Source organism: Temnothorax nylanderi, unplaced genomic scaffold (genome assembly GCF_030848795.1).
Source record: "Temnothorax nylanderi isolate EJ_2023f unplaced genomic scaffold, tnyl_v1.0 TNYL_tig0091_pilon, whole genome shotgun sequence".
Classification (NCBI taxonomy): Eukaryota; Metazoa; Arthropoda; class Insecta; order Hymenoptera; family Formicidae; genus Temnothorax; species Temnothorax nylanderi.
The window spans coordinates 198,585-219,968 of record NW_027249153.1 but is presented as its reverse complement, the minus strand read 5'-3'; the positions used below and the strand labels follow the sequence as shown (position 1 = coordinate 219,968).

The 21,384-nt window shown below is 40.4% G+C and overlaps 5 protein-coding genes across 9 annotated transcripts; 3 read left to right on the top strand and 2 right to left on the bottom strand.

Moving 5' to 3' along the window:
* The first annotated feature begins 15 nt into the window (after positions 1-15).
* LOC139775025 (uncharacterized) lies at positions 16-1,929 on the top strand. 3 transcript variants are annotated; one of them, XM_071710672.1, is made up of 4 exons: positions 16-164; positions 550-689; positions 768-1,214; positions 1,334-1,929. In XM_071710672.1, the coding sequence occupies exons 2-4, from the start codon at positions 573-575 to the stop codon at positions 1,349-1,351; spliced, it is 582 nt and encodes a 193-aa protein (XP_071566773.1). In that variant the 5' UTR covers positions 16-164; positions 550-572; the 3' UTR covers positions 1,352-1,929. The 3 variants fall into 3 exon arrangements, with proteins under 3 accessions (XP_071566773.1, XP_071566774.1, XP_071566772.1); XM_071710673.1 differs by having other exon boundaries at positions 42-181; XM_071710671.1 differs by lacking the exon at positions 16-164 and adding an exon at positions 382-402.
* LOC139775027 (transmembrane protein 179) lies at positions 1,382-6,004 on the bottom strand. Its single transcript, XM_071710675.1, has 4 exons — positions 5,878-6,004; positions 4,280-4,518; positions 3,704-4,169; positions 1,382-2,727 (listed from the first exon to the last, which is right to left on the bottom strand). Exons 3-4 carry the CDS (start codon positions 3,811-3,813, stop codon positions 2,172-2,174), a joined length of 666 nt encoding a protein of 221 aa, XP_071566776.1. The 5' UTR covers positions 3,814-4,169; positions 4,280-4,518; positions 5,878-6,004; the 3' UTR covers positions 1,382-2,171.
* Positions 5,054-16,088, top strand: Atg2 (Autophagy-related 2). Of its 2 annotated transcripts, XM_071710631.1 has the most exons (16): positions 5,066-5,988; positions 7,114-7,426; positions 7,507-7,817; positions 7,906-8,088; positions 8,462-8,686; positions 8,750-9,222; positions 9,299-9,601; positions 9,776-9,893; positions 10,004-10,104; positions 10,197-10,697; positions 10,775-11,053; positions 11,131-12,855; positions 12,942-13,706; positions 13,791-14,065; positions 14,221-14,522; positions 15,149-16,088. In XM_071710631.1, the coding sequence occupies exons 1-16, from the start codon at positions 5,818-5,820 to the stop codon at positions 15,383-15,385; spliced, it is 6,282 nt and encodes a 2,093-aa protein (XP_071566732.1). In that variant the 5' UTR covers positions 5,066-5,817; the 3' UTR covers positions 15,386-16,088. The 2 variants fall into 2 exon arrangements, with proteins under 2 accessions (XP_071566733.1, XP_071566732.1); XM_071710632.1 differs by lacking the exons at positions 13,791-14,065; positions 14,221-14,522; positions 15,149-16,088 and having other exon boundaries at positions 5,054-5,988; positions 12,942-13,197; positions 13,430-13,567.
* A 307-nt stretch (positions 16,089-16,395) lies between these two features.
* Positions 16,396-19,712, top strand: Tmx3 (Thioredoxin-related transmembrane protein 3). 2 transcript variants are annotated; one of them, XM_071710654.1, is made up of 10 exons: positions 16,396-16,717; positions 17,201-17,249; positions 17,326-17,365; positions 17,445-17,608; positions 17,683-17,866; positions 17,953-18,097; positions 18,166-18,415; positions 18,487-18,679; positions 18,776-18,968; positions 19,047-19,712. In XM_071710654.1, the coding sequence occupies exons 1-10, from the start codon at positions 16,675-16,677 to the stop codon at positions 19,079-19,081; spliced, it is 1,296 nt and encodes a 431-aa protein (XP_071566755.1). In that variant the 5' UTR covers positions 16,396-16,674; the 3' UTR covers positions 19,082-19,712. The 2 variants fall into 2 exon arrangements, with proteins under 2 accessions (XP_071566755.1, XP_071566756.1); XM_071710655.1 differs by having other exon boundaries at positions 16,397-16,717; positions 18,175-18,415.
* Pdcd-5 (programmed cell death 5) lies at positions 18,963-21,157 on the bottom strand. The gene is made up of 4 exons (XM_071710679.1): positions 20,870-21,157; positions 20,510-20,618; positions 20,282-20,445; positions 18,963-20,202 (listed from the first exon to the last, which is right to left on the bottom strand). The coding sequence occupies exons 1-4, from the start codon at positions 20,933-20,935 to the stop codon at positions 20,152-20,154; spliced, it is 390 nt and encodes a 129-aa protein (XP_071566780.1). The 5' UTR covers positions 20,936-21,157; the 3' UTR covers positions 18,963-20,151.
* Positions 21,158-21,384: the final 227 nt, after the last annotated feature.

The window sequence follows — 21,384 nt, the reverse complement described above, 5'->3', positions numbered from 1 at the left end:
GCCTTGAAACATCATAGTCACCGTTACATCGGCTCAGTGTAATTGCGCGTATGCATTCGAGAGAATCTTAGAGAACATCTCCCTCAAGTTCACAATTAAGTTCTCGGTTATTAGTTATTAACACGTGTGTGATATTCCTATTTTTTCTTTCTTTATCAGACAAGGTATTGCTATAAGAACTGTAAGGAAAACATTCATCTTAACATAAAAAGTATCAATTAGATCCAGAGTGTAGCTGTTAGTGCATAATTATATCACTAATGACTATTCAGATTATAATGGGCGGTTTCTTTAGAGCGTATATATATATATATATATATATATCGCTGTTTTTTCTCTCTTTTAGTTTGCCATTGATAGTGCTCGGAAGCGGATGGAAATGTTTAACGTTTATACTATCTTGTCATTATCTAACCAGTTACTAGTGATATATTTGTTCATATTACATTCTAGCTTTAATTGACCTTTATACTCGTATCAATTACATATTAAAAAGTCTTTCCTATTTTCTCCATCTGTACCACGTTTATAAATATATAATTTTCTCAGCGGCTCGATCTCCAGTAGTGAGGATGAAGTATTTGTACATCGGTTTTATGTTTTTCGCATATAACTATGTGATATGGGGTCAGGATTTATCATTTCCAACTGATGAGGAAACTTCCCACGTCAGCGGTGGCAACTCCACGGTAATATAAATATTAATTATTATTAATATAAGATTATACAAGAAGCTATTTTCTTTTCTTATATAATCATCCTTGCAGATGATAACGGAACGTCTACCCGTATCAATACCGGATAGTTGCCCGAAAGACATGCTTCTCTACCCAGGAGACGGTGCGAAGGATTCCTGGGTGTGCGATTGTAGATCTCGATTCTTGTACTTTCCGTTGAACAATTCCTGCCACGAAGCCTATAGACAAGGTCCTTGTCCGCCAAAAAATTATGTCATTCTTCCTGAGGACGAGGCGGTTCCTCGTTGCGTGGAGAATCCTTGCTTGGAAGATGGCGTGGTGCCGTATAACGGTACATGCTATCCTCTTAGAACAATAGGCGGCCCGTGTGCGCCCGATGGGGTAATAGGTGTAAACGAAACGAACTTTCAATTGGAATGCGTACAAACAGACATTGCACCTTTCATAATAATTGATGTTCCACCAAGAAAGTGTCCACCAGGCAGCCGTAGGAGCACACTCGGAGAGTGCAAAAAAGTATGAACACATAAGTATCTTGATCCAGTTTGCCGCATGCTATTTCCATACCTTATATACATTTTATATGATTCAACATGTGAGATACATTACAATGTTATATACACTCAATTTTCCAGGTTAAAAAAAGAGGTTAGAATAATAAAGAAAAAGAACGTCAGGCTGCATCAGGATAACTTCGATATATGTATTTTGTATTGTAATTTATATACAAAATTATACTCGCGCTTTATAATAGATATACTTAAAGAGCATTAAATAACAAAATGTAAGCATCATACAACAAATATCTTTCATTTTATATTCTTAATTTTTATAATCTGGGACCTATTATAAATTACATACATATATATAGTATGTATACACAGAGAGAGAATTTTCTCTTAGAATTTACCCTCAAAATACAATCAGGAAAATATAAAAGATGCGATTATTAACTTCCATTATTTAATTTACTTATTATATTCCTATATTTATACTTATATCTGTTTATTATGCTTGGAAATATATTGACTATATTGTAATATATACATTGTTAACACGATCTTTATACAAGTCTTATATACCTAAACCTAGAAAAATCCGATTAAATAACGATATATGCCGAGGCTTTCAAAGAACTTTTCTTCAATTGTAAACAAGAACTGTAATACATTTGTGATGTTCTAAAAATATTTTACAGTATGTTGACCTCTCAATAAAAAGATTGCTACTATTTTTGTGAAATCGATTGGCTCTGAACACAGAATAGTACACATTATATCGATATAATGCTCGCAGTGACTCTGTGCGTTTTGAAGGTAACGAAAAATTTCGTATATAATGTAACTATTCACACAAATATATGTTCTTTGAGAATTTATATATCTCGTTCGTCTTTACAAATTAGCACAAATTATTATGCACATGTTATTATCAAACTTACCCTGAGAAACAAAACGTTAGGCTATCAAACTTTTAACTCGGCTCCTGCTGCTGATTGCTCGTGGTAGCTTCTATTAATCTTTGCCTTTCTCTATACATGGAAACTTTCATATTCTCTAACTGATGGTACCTTAACAGTTTCAAGACAGCGAAAACCGACAAACCGACCCAAATTGACAGGCTACTCCAAATGCCAAATTGGGCGGCGCCAAGTTCGATATGGAAACCTGATGTGTCGATACCGTCAGCCTTGTCAATATCATTTCCAGCCGCTAGTTCGCACGACGGGAACCTCTTGGTCATACATTGGCACCACGTCATGAAACCTAAAGTTACGATAATCGCCGCGATCAAGGTGACGGTGGTGAGAACGACGGAAGTCACAACGTCCACAAACGCAGAGAGAAACGAGCTGTCCTCGCTACGATACATGAACAGGGACAACCGGTAGATCTGTATCGTCGACGTTACGAGGAGGATCAGACCTACGAATATTGTGTAATTGCAGTACGCCTGCGACGCCCAGTTTACCACAATCTGGCCGTCCGACTCCTGCCAGACACCGGTCGAAAACAAAAGACAGTGTCCCCTGGAAAATTAAGGAAACAAAATAAGCTTCGTAGGGCGTAGGGCGTAACAGAGAAATTCATAATTATCATAATGTTAAATACGGTCTTGCCATAGTTGGGAAGTAACGTGTTACCGCGTTAGAAGTTACTTTTTTCCAGATTTTTCAAGATCTATTAAATGTCTGATCCAAAGAAAGTCTCCCAATGAGCATTAAAGTACTCGAAATGACTATCCAAACATGAAAAAACTCTTTATTAAATACAACACCCTACTTCCAAGTAGTGTGCTTTGTTAGAGCGCTTATTCAGCGTTGGAAGTTCCATATTAACACAACAAAGAATGTGTTCTTGATATGTCTTCTCAATGATACGATGGAGCATCTACAAAAAGTTAACCCTAGCTCTCGGCACACTCCGATCCAGTGGACCGCTCAACGTTTTTCAGTTTTATAATTTTCACATATTAACATAATTTTCTAGTTTCCAATAAGTTGAGTTTAAATTCAAATAATTTTCTTGATCTGATATTAACATAAACGTCTTATTCGAAGTCTGTATTACCAATTTTTCTACAGTACAAGCTTGAAAATATTAATTAGAATGAAAATGACAATGCAACAAAGCAGTCTCATGGACTGGAGTACGGCGAATTAAGGATTCGAAAATAAGTGCGGCTGGCTAGGGTTAATAAAGCTGATCTACGATCAGCACCTACTGAAAGTTAATAAAGAATTTTGGTAAAATTTAATAAGTTTATTTTTAAAAAACCATGAAAATCGTAACTTTCTATCTTTAACTTATCTTTAACAAATAGACGTACGGTTGGACTTGTTAAATTTAGTTTTTCGTTTAAATTAAATAAAGTAACGAAAATAGTAACGAGATAACGGTAACGAGTTACTTTTCAAAATTAATAACGATAATGGGACCGAGTTATTTATTAAAATTGGTAACGAGTAACTTTAAAAAGGTAACTTTCCCAAGCCTGGATCTTACCTAAACTCATCCTGATGCAGGCTCATAGGCACGATGATGCAGAGCGAGAGGATAAGGGCTACGACGTAGCCCGCTATTTGGCTGAGCAGCAAGATATTTGACAGTGCCATACCTCAGGTCTTACGTACGGGACGATCGAAGATCGAACGAGACTATTTCACGGTCCAACGTACCGACGAAATTATACGCGATTACGATGAAAGCCGAAATCCATGGATCCTGTCTGCCTCATTGACACTTTGACAGATCCCTCAAGTCGGCGGCGAGAGCGTACTCGCGCTTGTCAAAATAATCCGTGATCCGTGCCGTGGACGTGAGCGCAGAATCTCCGCTGATCTCCGCCGCCGCGCCGGCCGCGCCGGCCGCGGGGGCCGCGGGCCGCGGTCACGGCGTGACGTCAGCGACGAATGTCGGTGCACAGCTGAGAGATACTACGCATGCGCAGTAGAGCAAGCACTAGCAGCCGCTTTATGCATATGATATATATAGGTACATAAAATAAAATTTATGTGATTTTATGTACTTAATAATTAATAATTGAGCAAACAGAAAATTGAGAAAATTAAGGAAACTCACGAATATAATGAAATATTTGGTCTGATAAATAAATCTTTGGAACAACAACAACAACAACAACAGGATAGATTTCTTTTGCGGCTCTGTATAAAGCTTTCTCGACTACTCCCGTAATATCAATTAATAAATCAATCCAGAGTTTCGGCTTAATGTAAAAAACGCTCTTCGTGTTAGATTTTGTAAAATATCTCTTTTTTATTCTCTTTTCCTCACGTGTACGTTTTAAAGGGTATTTTTTCCTGTTAATAAAGATTATTATTATTATATATTATTAACGTGAGAACAGGCTCTTGGGGTTATTTAAACACCCCAGTGTCGAAAAAAATAAAGCTTAATTAAATCACAGTAATTTTAATAATAATGTGCTTCTTTCGTTTTTTAAATATTTTTTTTGTTTCTCCTTACTTTTTTCGAAAAATGTGGAGTAAATCTATATACAGATTGTCCTTATACATACTGATAAATTATGGAACAATCCAAAATATGCAATTAATGTAATTATAATAACAATGACTTTTAATTGGGGTGTAAAAGTAGCCCTAGGGAGGCCCCCGTTCTCCGAAAAATTATTATTACATTTTGAAAAAACGTCGGCATCCACGCGCAGGATGGTAAAGGTTAATAAATAATCCCATCAGCATAATTAGACGTGCGCGAGCGCCGCGAGCACCTGTATCGGAAGCCGCAGAGCCGCACCTCGACGCAGGTTACAGGTGGAGTAATGGAGTAAAATTGAATGTTGAATTTTTCATTTTCACCCAACGGTCATGACGCACGAATGTATCTAGACGCGACGCGTGCACTCGGAGGCTCGGAGGTCGGGAAATTGCTGCAACTAGCTCACTGTATATGTATCAGTGAACTAGCTGCAGCCTGCAACTTGATGCATTTCCGTCTGGTATGTGTATATCACGCTACGTTCTCATAGGAGGACGGCTATCAAATAAGAACGAACGAACACGAACGAAAGGAAGGAAGAGGGAAGAGGAGGCAAGGAGGAGCAAGGAGGAGAGGTAGGAAGGAAGGCAAGCATTCTCGCGACGCCTGGTGTGCGACGGAAACATTGAGGCCGAGGGCCACCGAGGGCCGAGGAATCGTCCGATCGAGAGAAGCGGCGCGATCTCAGAATTGAGATCTTTACAGATCAAGCCTCGATCGACCGCGGACGGCGCGGACTGCGGAGACCGGATCGATAGGCATATCGCCGCGTGCTATTGTGCGTTGTGCGCGGTATCGGTATTGCGCCCGCAAGCGTCATGGACGCGGGCGGTGCGCGTGTCAGGGGGATGCGATCGAGATTCACTCGCGCGGATCTTACGCCACCGCCACGCTGCTGAACACGGTCAGAGCGCGGATATACGTTCGACGCCGAGGCCGAAGTATGCCTCGCGACAACGTGCCTGGCGCGACGAGATGATACCCCGTTACGGACGCGACACGCCGGAACCCGGAACACTCCTCGGGATAGAGGATCACGCGTGAGAAACGCGCGCCGCGCGCAGACGGGCGCTCCGCTCCGCTCCGCGATCGGGAGCGAGATGAGCAAGATGTCTTGGTTCGGATGGTCGGCGGACATCAAGAAGCGGGCATGCAGGTACCTGCTGCAGCGTTACCTCGGCCAGTTCTCCGAGGAGCTCACGCTCGATCAGTTGACCGTCGATCTGTACAATGGCACGGGACGGGTCGTCAACGTCAGCCTCGACGTCCAGGTACATACACGCGTACAACGTGCGCCAATGTGCTTTGCTTTCCTTTGTCTCTCTTTCCGACACTATTCGCGCTGTTCGCGCACGGCTTCCAGGGCTTCCTTCCTTGGCTTAAACTCCAGAAAGATAAGATCGCATCGCTCACTCAATAAATATAACGCGCACATTCCCGTCACGCGCGCGATACCGATGATACTACTTACACATATATTTACGTCGCGCTACGAATATCTCGTATCTCGTGCTCGTGTTCGAGTTACACTCAAACAGCTGATCGCGATTTAATATTTAAATGCCCTGCAAACGTCGCATGTTTAATCATGGCCCATGGGACGATTAATCGCGATTTTTAATATATTTTGCAACGGCCAATAATATATGAATAATACATAAAATATGACAGAAAATGAGAATAGATTAGTTTATAATGGTTAATCCAGAAAACAACGAATTAACTCTGTGTGTGTGTGTGTGTGTGTGTGTGTGTGTGTGTGTGTGTGTGTGTGTGTGTGTGTGTGTGTAGTGTACGTGCGCACATGAGTAATATATATGTACGCATGAGTTAATGTGATAAATATACATGACTAATAAAAAAGATTAATAAATATCACATGTCGAATTAATACATTTATTAATTTGATTTCTATATTCTTTTATTATATTTTTAACAAATACTCTCACATTTTTTTATCTTATTCTATTTTTTTATTGCAAAAATTTTTACACAATTAGATTTCTTTTCTTGTTAATAGATACCTAAGTAATAAATAATAATAACGCCGCGCCGTAACTATTGTAGCGAGCATGATAAATCGTTGAACGCAGTTGGTTACAACCTGTGCATGTATTAATTAAACACAATGGCATAGTGCGAGTCATCAGTAAATGCCGCGGCATTTTGAATGTTAATAAATGCTAATTTATACAGAGACTCTATTTCTTCCGATATTTCCTAATGCGATCGAACAATTCTTTACTCGGGGAACGGGAGCGCCGATTTTTCTTATTTGCATTCTACATAATGGCTGTTCACTTATTTGAATATGATTCTTCTTTTAATTATATAGCACTTATATAATCGAGAAATATTTCCTGTAAAAAAAAAATAAACGTTTACGTCGCTGACAGGCGCTCAACGAGATGGGGGAGCAACAACATCTCCCGCTGGAATTCGTCGACGGTTTTATAATGGAGATATCTATTAGTATACCGTGGTCGGCGTTACTTAGTCAAGCGAGTTATGTGGAAGTCAAGGGTCTCAGACTCACGGTACAACCGCGACAAAGAATCGAAACTGGAACATCGATGTTCGAGTCTATGTGGAGCTCAATGACGTCCAGTATGCAACTCGCTCAGGAGTGTCTGCAACAAGACGCGGCCAATGTGGGAAATGCTCAGCCCTTAGAGGCGGTGGAACTGTTTGCGCAGACTATAGATTCAAGTAAGACACTTAGTTTACATTGTACGCTTTTACTTTTAAATCCAAAAAAACTGAATTCTTTATCGTTTTGTGTATTTCAGTCTTGTCTCGAGTCAAAGTGAGATTTATCGATACTGTGATACGTTTGGAACACGTACCGTTGAATTCTTCCACGGGAGTAGCGATCGAAGTGTGGATACAAAATCTTGAATATTCTGACGAGGCTGGATTAGATCCCAGTAATACGTCTCTAGATCCCGACGAATGTGCGAAGGGTTACATCATTTCGGCGTTCTCCACTAAGCGATTTTACATGGAGGGAGTGACTTTTCATACCGACGAATTTCCCTCGCGCGCAAGAACGTTTTCTAGAAGTATGTTGGCTAGCACGTGCTCTACTCCCGATTCTAAGGTTAGTGTAAACATCTGGGTTTCAACTGATATGGCAATAGAAAGGAAATAATTTTCACAATTTGCCTATTTTCTTTCTATAACAACAGAACTCGGACAGTCTGTTTACCTCCGCACAAATGTCTCCTACGCAGAGCACTATGCATACTCCTCCAGAAGGAAATGCTGTTAACAACTCGAACGAATCAAATCCCATCATGTTTGCTAAGCTAGCAGGTAGACAAGAAGTGAGATTAAAAATGAAACAAGGAGAAGGAATATCGGGACCAAAGGTGAGATGAACTTTTATGAATTAATTCTAGTCTTTCCATTAAGGAAATAATGTATTTTGGGGGTACGTATGTCGATGTCGATCGTGTGGATGATGGAGAGGAGTATATGGTTGGATGTGTGGAGTACAAGTCCCCAAAAATACCATGCGACTCTCTGTGGGTCGCGATGGTGAGACTCTACATGTATATGCCCGTCTAGCTCTTATCGTCCGATGAGACGTCGGTGGGAGCATCGATCGGGGCAATGAATATTGTTGTCGAATTTGTGTATATACTTATTCACCACAGTATTTATCCTAAAATAATATATCTTTTCTTCCTATAATCCAGGTATTTATTTTCTTTTAAAATGAAAAAATGATATAAATTTTAGGTAGAACTGGAAATTACTCTGGGAGCACTTACTTTGTTCCTGAGTCCTAGGCAGCTTCATGTCTTATTAGAATTAGTGCATGGCCTAGCATCTCCAGATCTAGAAGACGTTAGTAATGTTGTTCCGAGAAGATATGTGGAAAAACCTATGGCTAGCAGTGACTTTAATCGTATAGAACGCGAGCTTATCCATCAAACACATCCTATGCAAGATTTGAAGACTACGGTACGGAAATTTATTAATGCTTCGATGCATTTCTGTAATGTAAAGATATTTTATTTATTATAGGATTTACGATATGCTCAAGGATGGTCTACTGGATCTGTGGACGAATCTGACAACGAGGATGAATTCCTACCAATGAAATTGCCGGGATCTTCGTCGATGTGTGATTCGATCACAAGCAATAATTTCAGTATGGAGGGCAGCATATCGACCAGCAGCATTAGTTCGAAAAGTTCGGCAACGAATTTGCCGAGACATAATAGACACAGAAATAACATAGACAACGACACGTCCGCTGAGACTACCCAGTTTCACATAAGAGTGTCTTCCGTCGCTCTAATTCTGTTGCACGAAGATATACTAACGCCATGCGTGGAACAACTCGGTCTAACTTCTAGCAGTGTAAGACAGATGAGAAACGCGGCGAAGGAATTTTTCAGGCAATTAGGAACGTTTGCTATGGGCGGCTATGGAAGTAAAGATTTTGATACAGCGTCAAAATCACTTACAGAGGCTTGTCGACTTAGTCATATTAGGTATATTAGTATAAATGATTGATTAATCCTAGTAGACTGTTCTAGACTGTTAACTAAAAGTTCCGATTGATTATAGATTACTAGCTGCGCCATTAGTGGTCGAGGGCAGTGAAAAGACAACTAATCAATACTCTGCGATATCAGGAAGCTTGACTTTAGCTAGTTTGGAAGTTGTAGAATGTTTGGTTGACTCCAACAACCCTAGCTCGTATAGAACACCATCGATGGAATTCATCGAGCTATTAGCGTTCACGAAAGGGAACACAACTAATATTGGGTTTTCCAACAAAACCGATTTTAGGATGAGATTTAAATATACCCAAAAGGCTGTTCGACATACTCACATGACGAAATTTGCACATCCACGCACAGAGTTTGAGTAAATATTTATCTTTAAATTAAACAATGTAACAATAATAATTTAAATATTTCTATACATATTCTTGCTCATGGATTATTTGAAATTAATAAAATAGTATTAATCAATTTTATCAATTCATAATAAATTGCAAATTAAATATGTTAATATTTTAATGCTATTTTCACTTTCCAGCATTCAAATGGAACCCTGCAGAGCCGAAGTAGACATTACTATTGTAGATAGAATATCTGCTATTCTTAATCCGCAGCCAATATGTACTTGCAATCCTGTAATAAATGCTAGAGATGCTGTAAGTGTAATTAACAAATCTGTACAGATTTTTTTTTTAAATATTTGTGACGTTTTTCTATAGCCCTATTTCAATTGATAGAATATTAAAAGCCATGATATATCTTTCAGAATCAACAGACATTATTTGATCAAGCTGTGGACAGTGCAACACTGCCAGATTCTAGAGTAGACGTCAAAATCTCTTCGTCGTCATGTACGATCAAACTGAGGTACTACATCAAACAAACTAATATTTCATATACATACATATTTACATACATATATATAATTCTGATTTGTATATATATTATTTTTTATATAGATTTCCTGTACCAGATTTAAGACCACTACACGATATGAGTCGTGCGCCGTGGTGGAAAAGATCTGTGAGATCTGACTATATGATAGTACAGATGACAGATGCACAAGTTCACTCCACTATGGATAGCCGATCTCATTATCTAGCTAGGCACGAACTGCAATGTCGGCGGCTATCGTTGTTGTACATAGAAACCGAGGGCGACGCGCCAATCGAAATCGGTTTAGCTACAGCTGACGAGAAGAACGATACTGCGACGTATCAGCAAGTAAATGATGATCTTGGTTGGGCGAGAGTAGTGGTCATTGTGTATCCAGAACGTCTCGGTGCTCCATTGGAGGATAGTTCTGAAGAAGAAGTAGAGAACGATAAACGGATTTTAGATGATACCTTGGAGAAAACTCCGAAACATGCGCCTTCCCCGTTCACCTCTAGACGAATCATGCGCGAATCCGACACGCTCCACTCGAAATCTCACGAACACGGTCAGAAAAACGAACAAAGGTCAGCGCTTTTGCAAATATTCTTAAATAAATTTTTATTGATTTATAATTTAAAAAATTTGTTTAACATTCTAATAGCGACGGTGAAGAACTAATTATACCTGGAAATCGACAAGAAATGTTGGAATTTATCGAAGAAGGCATACACGGTTCTAGACTACAACTGGAAATCAATTTACCTTGTGCTTCCGTCCAGATACCGTCTAAACGCATTTATGAACAGCTCTACAATCGATTCAATACCGATTTGTTCCTATGGGAGCCGTCGGCACCCAGGCCCAAATACACCACTCATCTGGAAAATCACATTGGCCTCGACCTGGCATCTACTCTCTTACAGGAATCCACTTATCCTAAGTAGTACCCTAAAATATTTAGAAGAAGTTCGTAGAGTTTCGTAGAATTCTGAGACATTAAATCTGTATCATTTACAGATTCAGCATGTGCAAAAGTGGGATCCAGTATAATTCCGACTCCGACTCAGACGAGGGAGGTATATTCCATTCTACAACGAACGAGAAGAGTCACAAAGAGGCACGAATGTCATCGAAGAAAGCACAGAGCAAGTTGGCAATGACTCTAAGCATCAATCAGGGTCTTCTGTCTATGTACACTCCCGTGCGCGATTCTATGCGCAACGTTATACCCGGGCAACAAGGAGAATTGATCATACGACTAGAGGATGCTACGATATTTTCCGTGACGGCATACAAGGGGAATGCTAATTTGAGCTACGCTTGCGCTATGATGAGGAGCGTATCGCTGGATCATTGCGGTTTGACGACAAGCCCGTCGCGGACACCCCCATTGAGATGTATCAATAGCGTTAGGCCACGATATTGCGAGAGAACGATATACCGTAGCGGATCCGGTAGCAATATAACAGCGAATCCTAACGACAAGGACATGGTGACAGTCGCGGTGAGGATACAAGCGGCCCATCAGACGCACCGTATAAAGACTTTCCGGGTTGCGATAGGTATAAGCAACGCTACATTAAGGCACCGAATGTGTTCCGCCGCTACTTCGTGGTTCACAGAATTGATGGATTGCCTGGATGTAGCGGATCATCCTGTCGCCGGTTATACACCGCCGGGTGTTCTGACTGAGCTGCATCTGCACTTGTGGGATTGCGCGATCGACTATAGACCGCTTCACCTGCCGCTAAGGTCTGTTGTGACCCTCGGTAATTTCAGCGTGTCGAGCAACATTACGGCGCAGACTAATACGTCAACATTGCGTTTTATCGCGGAGGATGTCGCGCTCTTCATATCGGACAAGCTGCGCGAAAAGTCGGTCGATCTAAAACGGAATTACGTGTGCGTGATGAATTTCGGCCTGTTCGAGTTGTCGCTACGCCTGAACGAGAGGATGTACGGCGGTGTGCCGCGAGTCGATCTCCGGGCGAGCAACAATGTGTTGCACGTACGCACATGCTCGGACTCGGGTCGCGCTCTCATGCAACTACTGACTTACATCGCCAATGATGGCGATTTGCAACAGCCGAATAGCGTGATAAACAGCAGCAGCAGCACCGAGAGTATTCCCACTGTGCCACCAACGTCTACGAGATACGAGGAAAATCTTCTGGGCGTCGAGAGCATTAACACTCTTAGCAGGAGTCAAGTTGAGCGAGTCTATAGTTTAATGGAGGATGCGTTGGAGGAGACTGTGAAGGGAACGACAACTCAGAGTGGCAACGAAAGCGAGAAGATACCAATGACAGAAAATCGGGTTGAATTTTTCTTTCCTGACGATTCCTGTGCCGCTACGCGAGAGGCAGAGACGCAAAAGAGTTCGCAAGAATGCAGTAAAGCGATCGCATGCGGTGTAGAAGATGACGACGACGACGATGAATTTTGTATCTTGGGAGAGGAAGCTGGTACAGGAATAATACCGCGCTATGGAGTACCTGAGGTTCGGTCGCTGTGCCAAGAACCATTAAGAATAGTGGATAATCACTTTTCCGTGCCGGTCGGCAAAACCGATCTATTGCAGACTCCACCAAACTATCCTGCACCTGTATTGAAATACACCCTCTGCGAGATGACATTGATATGGCATATGTACGGTGGCAATGATTTCGATGGTTCTCAACCGCAGTCTGCAAAGCACGTGACCATCAATGACAACGTTCGCAGTAATATGACGCATGGAAGGTACGAGGTCCAAAGTTTAAAGTTAAATTATTAAAAAACTTCACAAGTATAGATTATATTATCTCTTTTTCTTTTCTATCCAATAGAAGTAGATCGGCTATAGGTGCGGTAGGTTTCAACAAGTCTAGTCCGAACGAGGTGCACTTCGGCAGCGTGCCGAATTCGCCGCGTGCAACGAGAAGCAACGAATCGTTGATCGACTGGCACACACTAAGTGGCCCGGGTCGACGGCACGACGTGCTAATGGAACTGCAATTGAGCAAGGTTCGCTTCCAGCACGAGGTCTATCCGGAGAACACCCGGGAAGCGTCCAGGCAGGTGCTACTGGTGCACGAGATTGAAGTAAGAGATAGACTGGCGTCGTCGCACATAAACAAATTCCTTTATCAATACAGCAGCGAAGCGAGGCCAAGGCAGTCTCACTCTATTATGTTTACCATGAAGGCAGTTCACGTAAGGCCGGATCCCAGATTAAGTGCCCAAGAATGTTGTTTGAAACTTAGTCTACTGCCACTGCGACTGAACATAGACCAAGATAGCCTACTGTTCTTAATACAATTTTTTAACGAACTAGGCGGTGGATCGAAGCGAAGCCAAGAAAGCTCTAGCACACCTAATAGCTCGCAATCCACCCCCGTATCGAAACAAGGAACACCCACGCATCATCCGCCCATTATGAGCGTGAATGATGATGCGTTGACGAATGACACGATGATGAATATGTCGCAGAATAATATCATTGATCAGAATCTGTTGATACTCTTGGAAGACGAGCTGACATTCAGGGAGAACAAGACTAAAACAAAGACTGTCCACCAGGTCCACGATGATAGTCAACCGATATACTTTAGGTGCGTGATTGAAATTTTTATTATTATTATTTCATTGAATGGAAAATGCAACGTTGAGTACTAACGATTTAAAATTGTCTTTAGAAACATTGTATTCGGCCCAGAAGTTCTCATCAGACTGGATTATCATGGGAAACGCGTGGATTTCACTCATGGACCGTTGGCGGGCCTGCTAATGGGCTTGGCGGAACTGAATTGTTCCGAATTAAGACTGAAGAGATTGTCGTACAGGCACGGATTATTGGGTTATGACAAACTTTTTACATATCTAGTTTCGGAATGGTTGCAGGATATCAAGAAGAATCAACTCCCAAGTTTACTTGGTGGCGTGGGACCGATGTACTCTGTAGTACAGCTGTGTGAGTACATTCGCTCGGAAATTAAATAACTATTGTCATTTTTACAAGTATTTATTATACTGTACATCTTTTGCATGCTAGTTCTGAGTCACAGTTTTCCTTTCCTAACTAAAAAATTATACACTTGAATATGATGTTTGATTGCATTGTTGTAGTTCAAGGGATACGTGATCTATTTTGGTTACCAATCGAACAGTATCAGAGAGACGGGAGAATTGTCCGTGGGTTACAACGCGGAGCAAATAGTTTTACAACGTGTACCGCAATGGCTGCGTTAGAATTGACGTGTAGGATCGTGCAGGCATTACAGACCACGGCCGAGACTGCGTACGACATAGTTAGTCCTGGCCCCAGTGTGAGATGCAAGATTAGAGGACAGAAGGGTCGTCGAAAAAGATATAATCAGCCACTGGATATTCGAGAGGGGGTGGCTAATGCTTACACATTAGTCAAAGAGGTGAATACGACAAATACGTGACAAATTATATTATATACTAACAAGGAAACCTCGAAAACTCGAAAATTCTGATTTCGATGAAACTTTACACACATATGGAGGGGGGGGGGGGGGTGGTAAATAGATGAATTGAGAAATTATTAGTTGCGGCCCAAAAACGGTTCTAAGGAGTGAAACCACCCTTCATAATGTAGAGCGTCTTTTTGCTTTTCGAGATGTATCTCGAAAAGTGCGTAAAGTTTCATCAAAATCAGAATTTTCGGGTTCGCGAGGTTCCCTTGTAAGTAATAAGAGACATATTATATTAAGTAAAATATTTTTGTTTCATATCTTTAATAATAGTTGAAAAATAATAAATAATTTTAACTTGTATTATTTATCTTTATACAGTTTTCTTTAGGGTTATAACGGTTATAGCTGCTGCTGTTACCGGATCATCAATCAACTTTTTTTTGAATTTGTTCTAAACTCCTTATCCTCCACAGGCTCTCTATTTTCTCTATTTTCTCTTGTGCTCGCTGCCTCTTGCCTCTTTTCTATTTCTAAGAAAAGAAATCCTAATCTTTAATAATAATTAAATAATAATAAAAAGAAATCCTAATCTCATATCTGTAATATTTATTCAGGGCTTAGGCGAGACTGCGACTCAACTGGTTCGCGTGGCTAGTGAAGAACACGAGCACAAGGGGACGGTCGGTGCGGTCGGTGGTGTACTGCGACAAATTCCACCGACAGTCGTGAAACCAATTATTCTGGCCACCGAAGCGACCAGCAATGTATTGGGTGGCATGCGATCATCGTTAGTACCCGATGCACGCCGAGAGGCGGTACAAAAGTGGCGGCAAGATTCCGATGCGTGTTAATCCCGTGTTGGCCACAGAATGGAAAAATTACTAAATCGTTATATCGAAGAAAGATCATCAGTCAATTTCGCTCAAACAATGTTTTTCGATCGCGGCCGGTCAGGCCGAGCAACTTTTTATTGTAACATATTCATGACATATACACGTACGGAAAGAGAATGCTAAGTAGAATAAGAGTGCCATACGTTCGCGTCACGTTTGGCGACATTGTGATTATAGCAAATATTCTCACGAGATCTGTGCGAAATTATTATCGCTCGATCTGTGCGATTAGGCCTCGAAGGATCACAGCAACGAGCGCGAGGAAACGACGGACCTAGGCATATGTGGATCGTCGATAAGAAAGAAGTCGAGAGAAGTCGCCGTTGGGTCCTAATTATGAGTGCAATGTTGGACGTAGTCAGATCAGTTCCATTGATCCTTTTGTACATTACGAAGAGTGCGCGACGCGTCTGACAGACATCTAATGATAAATCACTTAGTTAAGTGTTGCCGCTAATTTCGTTACAAATGTACAAAATACTTGTTACACCTATGGAATGTAAAGATAGCTACGCTCTATCGCGAAGGAATATATTACACCCGGCTTCTATATTCCTTCTCTATACATATATTTTTTGTTTTGAAAATCATGTGAATGTTTTATACCAATGATATGTGTATTACAAGATTTTTATTAATAAAATTATACACAACAAGAGAACGTCGCGTCGCGTCGCGTCGCGTTTTACCCTACATAATTTGTACTACAACATAATCATTTATCTATAATTTATATCGTTTAGTTATAATGACTGAAATTAGAGGGAGTCATTTTTTCCCTTTATTTGCACCTTCCCTGCAGTTGTATGTACATATTGTTTCTTCTTTTCCCAAGGCTCGAGTATATATCCTCGTCCTATTTCAAAAGCGGAAAGTGCGAGAGAGAGAGAGAGAGAGAGAGAGAGAGAGAGAGGTGTGGGTAAGGGGGGACGGCTGATCAGTAGCGGAATTAACGATGGGTGCGACGGAGCCGAGCCGAGGCTGCCGAGGCCGAGGGCCGAGGCCGAGGCGCGTCGCGCGCGACAGTCGGGAAGATGGGACCGATGGGACGGAAGATGGACGCGGCGTGCACCCGCACCCGATCGTTCCGCGTGACGAGTTAAAGGGACGGCGAGGCGTCACACAACGTCCGTTCGCGAGTGTCAGCGATTATGCAGTCTCGTTCGGCACGCCTGTGTTGCCGCGCGATCAGATGAAGGAGCCCGATCTTCGTTCCCCGACCGCGACGTCTCGATTCGACGAACGGAATGGTTTCCCTGACGCGGGTCTCTTTCGTCGCGCTTCTCTACGGTAAGCGACCGGGCCGTCGCGTCGCGTCGCGTCGCGTCGACTTACCGCCGGAACCGCTTTCCTCGCTGCGTCGCATCGGCGAGATACATCACGCGACTTCGGCCTTGCGGCTCGGTGCTTTTACGCGTCGTAATTTCGCCTATCGGCTGATCGATAACGGGACGATTCGCTTGATAATCGTTTAATTCGATTACCATGAGTCTCCCGTACTCCAAGTATAATCGAATTATATTATAGAGTTTGAAATTTAATTTGATTTCATTTGTTTACGCATCTCGGAGCTTGCGATACATTTTTTTTATCTATCAATCTATAGTAAAATTATAAACTATTGCACACGTTTTCATGATAAAATCCAATAAGTTTCTCAATTTGATTCGGAACGACACGACACACGACACCGTCACGCGATCCCAGCGAAAGAGTATATCTCTTACTCGAGCTCCTTTATCGTTTAATTACATTTTAGTTGTTTTTTTTCAGCGGTTCTGACGCATACGGCAGGGTCGCGCATACTCGAGCTGAGCGATAGGTAAGAGATATCACTGCTCCGCTGCTCCACTGCTCCAATTATCTCGATGTGTTACTCAATATGTATTTCTCTGCAGATTTCTGGATGCACACAAAGATGGCCAGTGGCTAGTTATGGTACGCTTAATGCTCTCGTAAAAACGTCATTACGTCATTTAGGAGGTACAACTATTTTCGTGTCTTTTTTTTTCCACAGATGTATGCACCATGGTGCGCGCACTGCAAAAGATTGGAACCGATCTGGTCTCATGTCGCTCAAAACTTGCACGCAACGTCCATACGAGTGGGACGAGTGGACTGCACTAGATTTACCAGTATAACGAGTGCGTTCAAAATTAAAGGATTTCCCACTATTCTATTGTAAGTAGAAGAGTCCTTGGACTAGAGCTGCACCGTGCAATACTGGTACGATAACGTTTTTGTTCTTCCCGCAGTTTAAAGGGTGATCAGAAATATGTATACGAAGGCGATAGAACCAGAGAGGAGATAGTAAAATTCGCTTTGAGATTAAGCGGTCCTCCTGTACAGGAAATAACGAAAACGCAGAGTTTCGACGCCATAAAGAAGGAACGCGATCTCTATTTCTTATACGTAGGCGAGAGATCTGGATTCTTATGGGTAAAACTCTTTTCGCAATTTCGTAACATATATTATGAAGATAGCTCGAAATTGAAATTCACGTATCTGGGTTTAATGAAATGCAGGAACTCTATCATAAGACTGCGAATATATTTCAAGCGCATGCATTTTTCTATCAATCTCATCCGAGCGTCGTGAACAAGCATGCGCCGGTAGATAATGTTCCGGCATTATTCGTATATAAGGAAAATTTGCATTACAATTTCACCGGTGAGTCAATCGAAAGATAAAGGGACAATTATTATTAGCCGTATCGTATCAATGTTAATTCAATATAGGAATTGTAGGACACAACTTGAGCGACATGGAACAAGTAAACGAGACGCTTTACAAGTGGGTGAACGCGGAACGTTTTCCAACGTTTCCGAAAGTAACGAGAGGAAACATAAATCAATTGTTCTTAACAAATAAGAATCTCGTTTTAGCAGTAGTGGAGGAAAATCAACTGGAAGAAGTCGCGCCTGATATGCTGGAATTCAGAGATATGGTTGAATCTGTGATCAAGAATAAACGAAACAAGTATCACGAGTACGTTGTTTACATTTATTAGACAGCATTTTGATGGAAGAGTTGAATTTAAATCGTCGTCAACTATTCAGTCATTTTCAGTTCGGTTGGATAGGCAGTCCCAATCTAGTCAACAGCATAGCGATGATGACACTACCTATACCGAGCTTACTTGTGATAAACACAACTACCAATCACCATCATATTCCTGACGATGAAACAGAAAAGCTGACTCCATACGTGATAGAATTGTTCCTAGAGCAGATTCGCAACGAGAGTGCTCCGGTGCAGCATTAACACAACTTTCGCATCTTTTACTTTCCAATTATTCGCTCTACTAAAAGAATACATTAAATATAATAAGAATTTATACATTTTCAGAGATACGGTGGGAACAGTTGGTTAGTACGTAGTTATAGAAAATGGTTCGAAATGAAAACTGTTCTGACTTCAATGTGGAAGGGCAATCCTATTTTGATGATGGTACTGCTTGGATTGCCGTTTGGATTTCTGTCGTTAATATGTTACGGCATTTGTTGTCCAGATTTATTGGACGCGAACGACGACGAGGATGGTAATTCTTTTTATTTCACTCGAAACTCATTTTTACATAAAAATAATTGTATACATGGCCATCTTATATTTCTTTCAGAGAATACTGGGGCGTATCATATGAAAAATGATTAAGAATAATTGCTATTAATAGATATATAGTATTCCGAGACACATTTTTCATTATATATAGTGTATATAAGTGCTTATGATTGTATCTATATGTATATGTTCTTAACAAAAATTTGCCAAAGCAGTTTTAAGATTGCGAGAATTTTTATACAATAATTCATATTGTATATTTTCGACATTCCATATATTTTATTTTTGATCCACTTCGTACACACGATGCTGATTTCTTTTACGTGTTGTATATATAAAAAAAATTATGTGTATCCCTCGAGACAATACGACCTACCGAGTTAAGCAAGTACGTACACACTCGGAAAAAATTTGTCTTTTAACACAGCTTTAACAAAAAGAGAATGTAATATATATCAAAAATTTGTATATTAAACACGGATTGTTCACATAGTTTGTAAAATCGTATTAAACGTCAAATTAAACATTGGCTTTTGTATATGTACGGATAAAATAATGATAATATTTAGCATTATGCAAGTTGCGCGGAACTGTTGTTTATTGTACTGTGTAGATTGCAAGTGTGATTGTGATTTTTGTTTTAGGATGAAAAATAATTGTGTGTTTGCTGAATGTATTTATATGTATAAAAAAAGAGATCTAAAAGTAAATATTTCTCCAGATATATTATCATTATTACTATCACTATTATAGAGAAGCGATGCGTAGCTCTGTATAAGAGTGGTCGGGACCACTCTGCGGGTCCCGAATTCGATCTCAACTCTGATCCGATGTATAGTTTTGTTTTATAAGAGGTTGATTGAAAAAATGGAAGATCATGAGCGAAGGAGTATGAAGTGAATGACAATCCGTTTCAGGAACCTGTTTCATTTAGGTTACCGCTACAGATATATACAATATTTAATTGCAATGTGAGTGATAATGTTTGATCAATCCTTACGTCACATTATCAAAATTTGTTCCATTGGCATTAGTAGTTTTTTTTTATTTCAATACAGCATAAAAATAACATAACTAAGCAAAAAGTAATGGATATTGCAACTTACTGCAAATGTGAACCATGAGCAATGTCTAATTTAAATGATCTTGAATTTGTACAATTGCTACAAGTCCATATCATCGTCGAAATCCATTGCCGCTCTTCTTCTATCAAACTGAAATATGAAATTTTGATTTTGTTACTGTCTACCATACGTTGTTAAATGCACGATTGTATTACAAAATTATATTAACTTTGACTGTCGTCCTCTTTTGCGTCTGTTGGTTCACACTTTCGAGTAAGTTGATTAATTCTTTCTCTCCAAGTTTGCCAGGTAGCTGTCCGCGTTGTGCCATGCTTAAAAGCATTTCTTCCACCATTTTGCCCTTCTCAGGCTTTCCAAGGCGAAGTGTGTTTACTATCCATACAATATTATAAATACTGTTAATACCGCACTTACATCAATAATAAGATAAACTTACATCTTGCTCTAGCTGACTGATCCAACACTTGTGTCAATATAACATGCTTCATCTCTTCCATTTGTTGCATTTTCTCTTCCATCGCTTGTTTATCATTGGCATTGTTACCCTAAAACAATAATATATATGTATATATATATCTAAGTAATATTTATTTTATAAAACTTATGCAGAGTATGAAGTTTTGTTTCTACTAATGTTACACATAATCTTTTAAAAATAGGTACTGTAGAATTATGTGGTTTATGTATTTCAGCCATCCAAGAATATTAAAATAATCATTAAAGTAAATGATTCATAGCTTACAGATCATTAGTTGTTTTCAAAATATAAAATTGCGTAAAGTTTCGTCGCATTTACCTTATATTGAGCTTGCAATTGCGCCAGGCGTTGCTGTCGTAACGCTTCAAGTTCTGGGTCTGACATTTTTGTTTTCGTTTTTTTTTCCCGGAGCTTTCTCGATATTTTACTGGATTCTAAATGCTGATATGTAAAGCTATCTAAATATAAATCAAGCTCGATCTTTCTCTATTTTCACCGAACACTCCTGTGTATGTTCACCAAAGTCATAATAGCTGAATCTTAACCCAGGAATAACCAAACAGACTCCGAATTTCTCTCTCCCTCGTACAGTCACAGATATATCTATACACTACTTCTACTAGATCGCTAAACTTCGTCATTCGTCAAAATAGGTGAGTCCGGACCGGATTTCCAAGTTCGGCCATATCACTCCACAACAAAATGGCGACGGTGCCATGTCTACCATGTGCTAGGACCTCGTGACCGTGACCGTGGCTAGGGATCACTGGCGTGTGCTAGTGCGTATTGTTGGCATTCTTGTTTAAAGGAATTCTACTTTGCATCAAATTTTC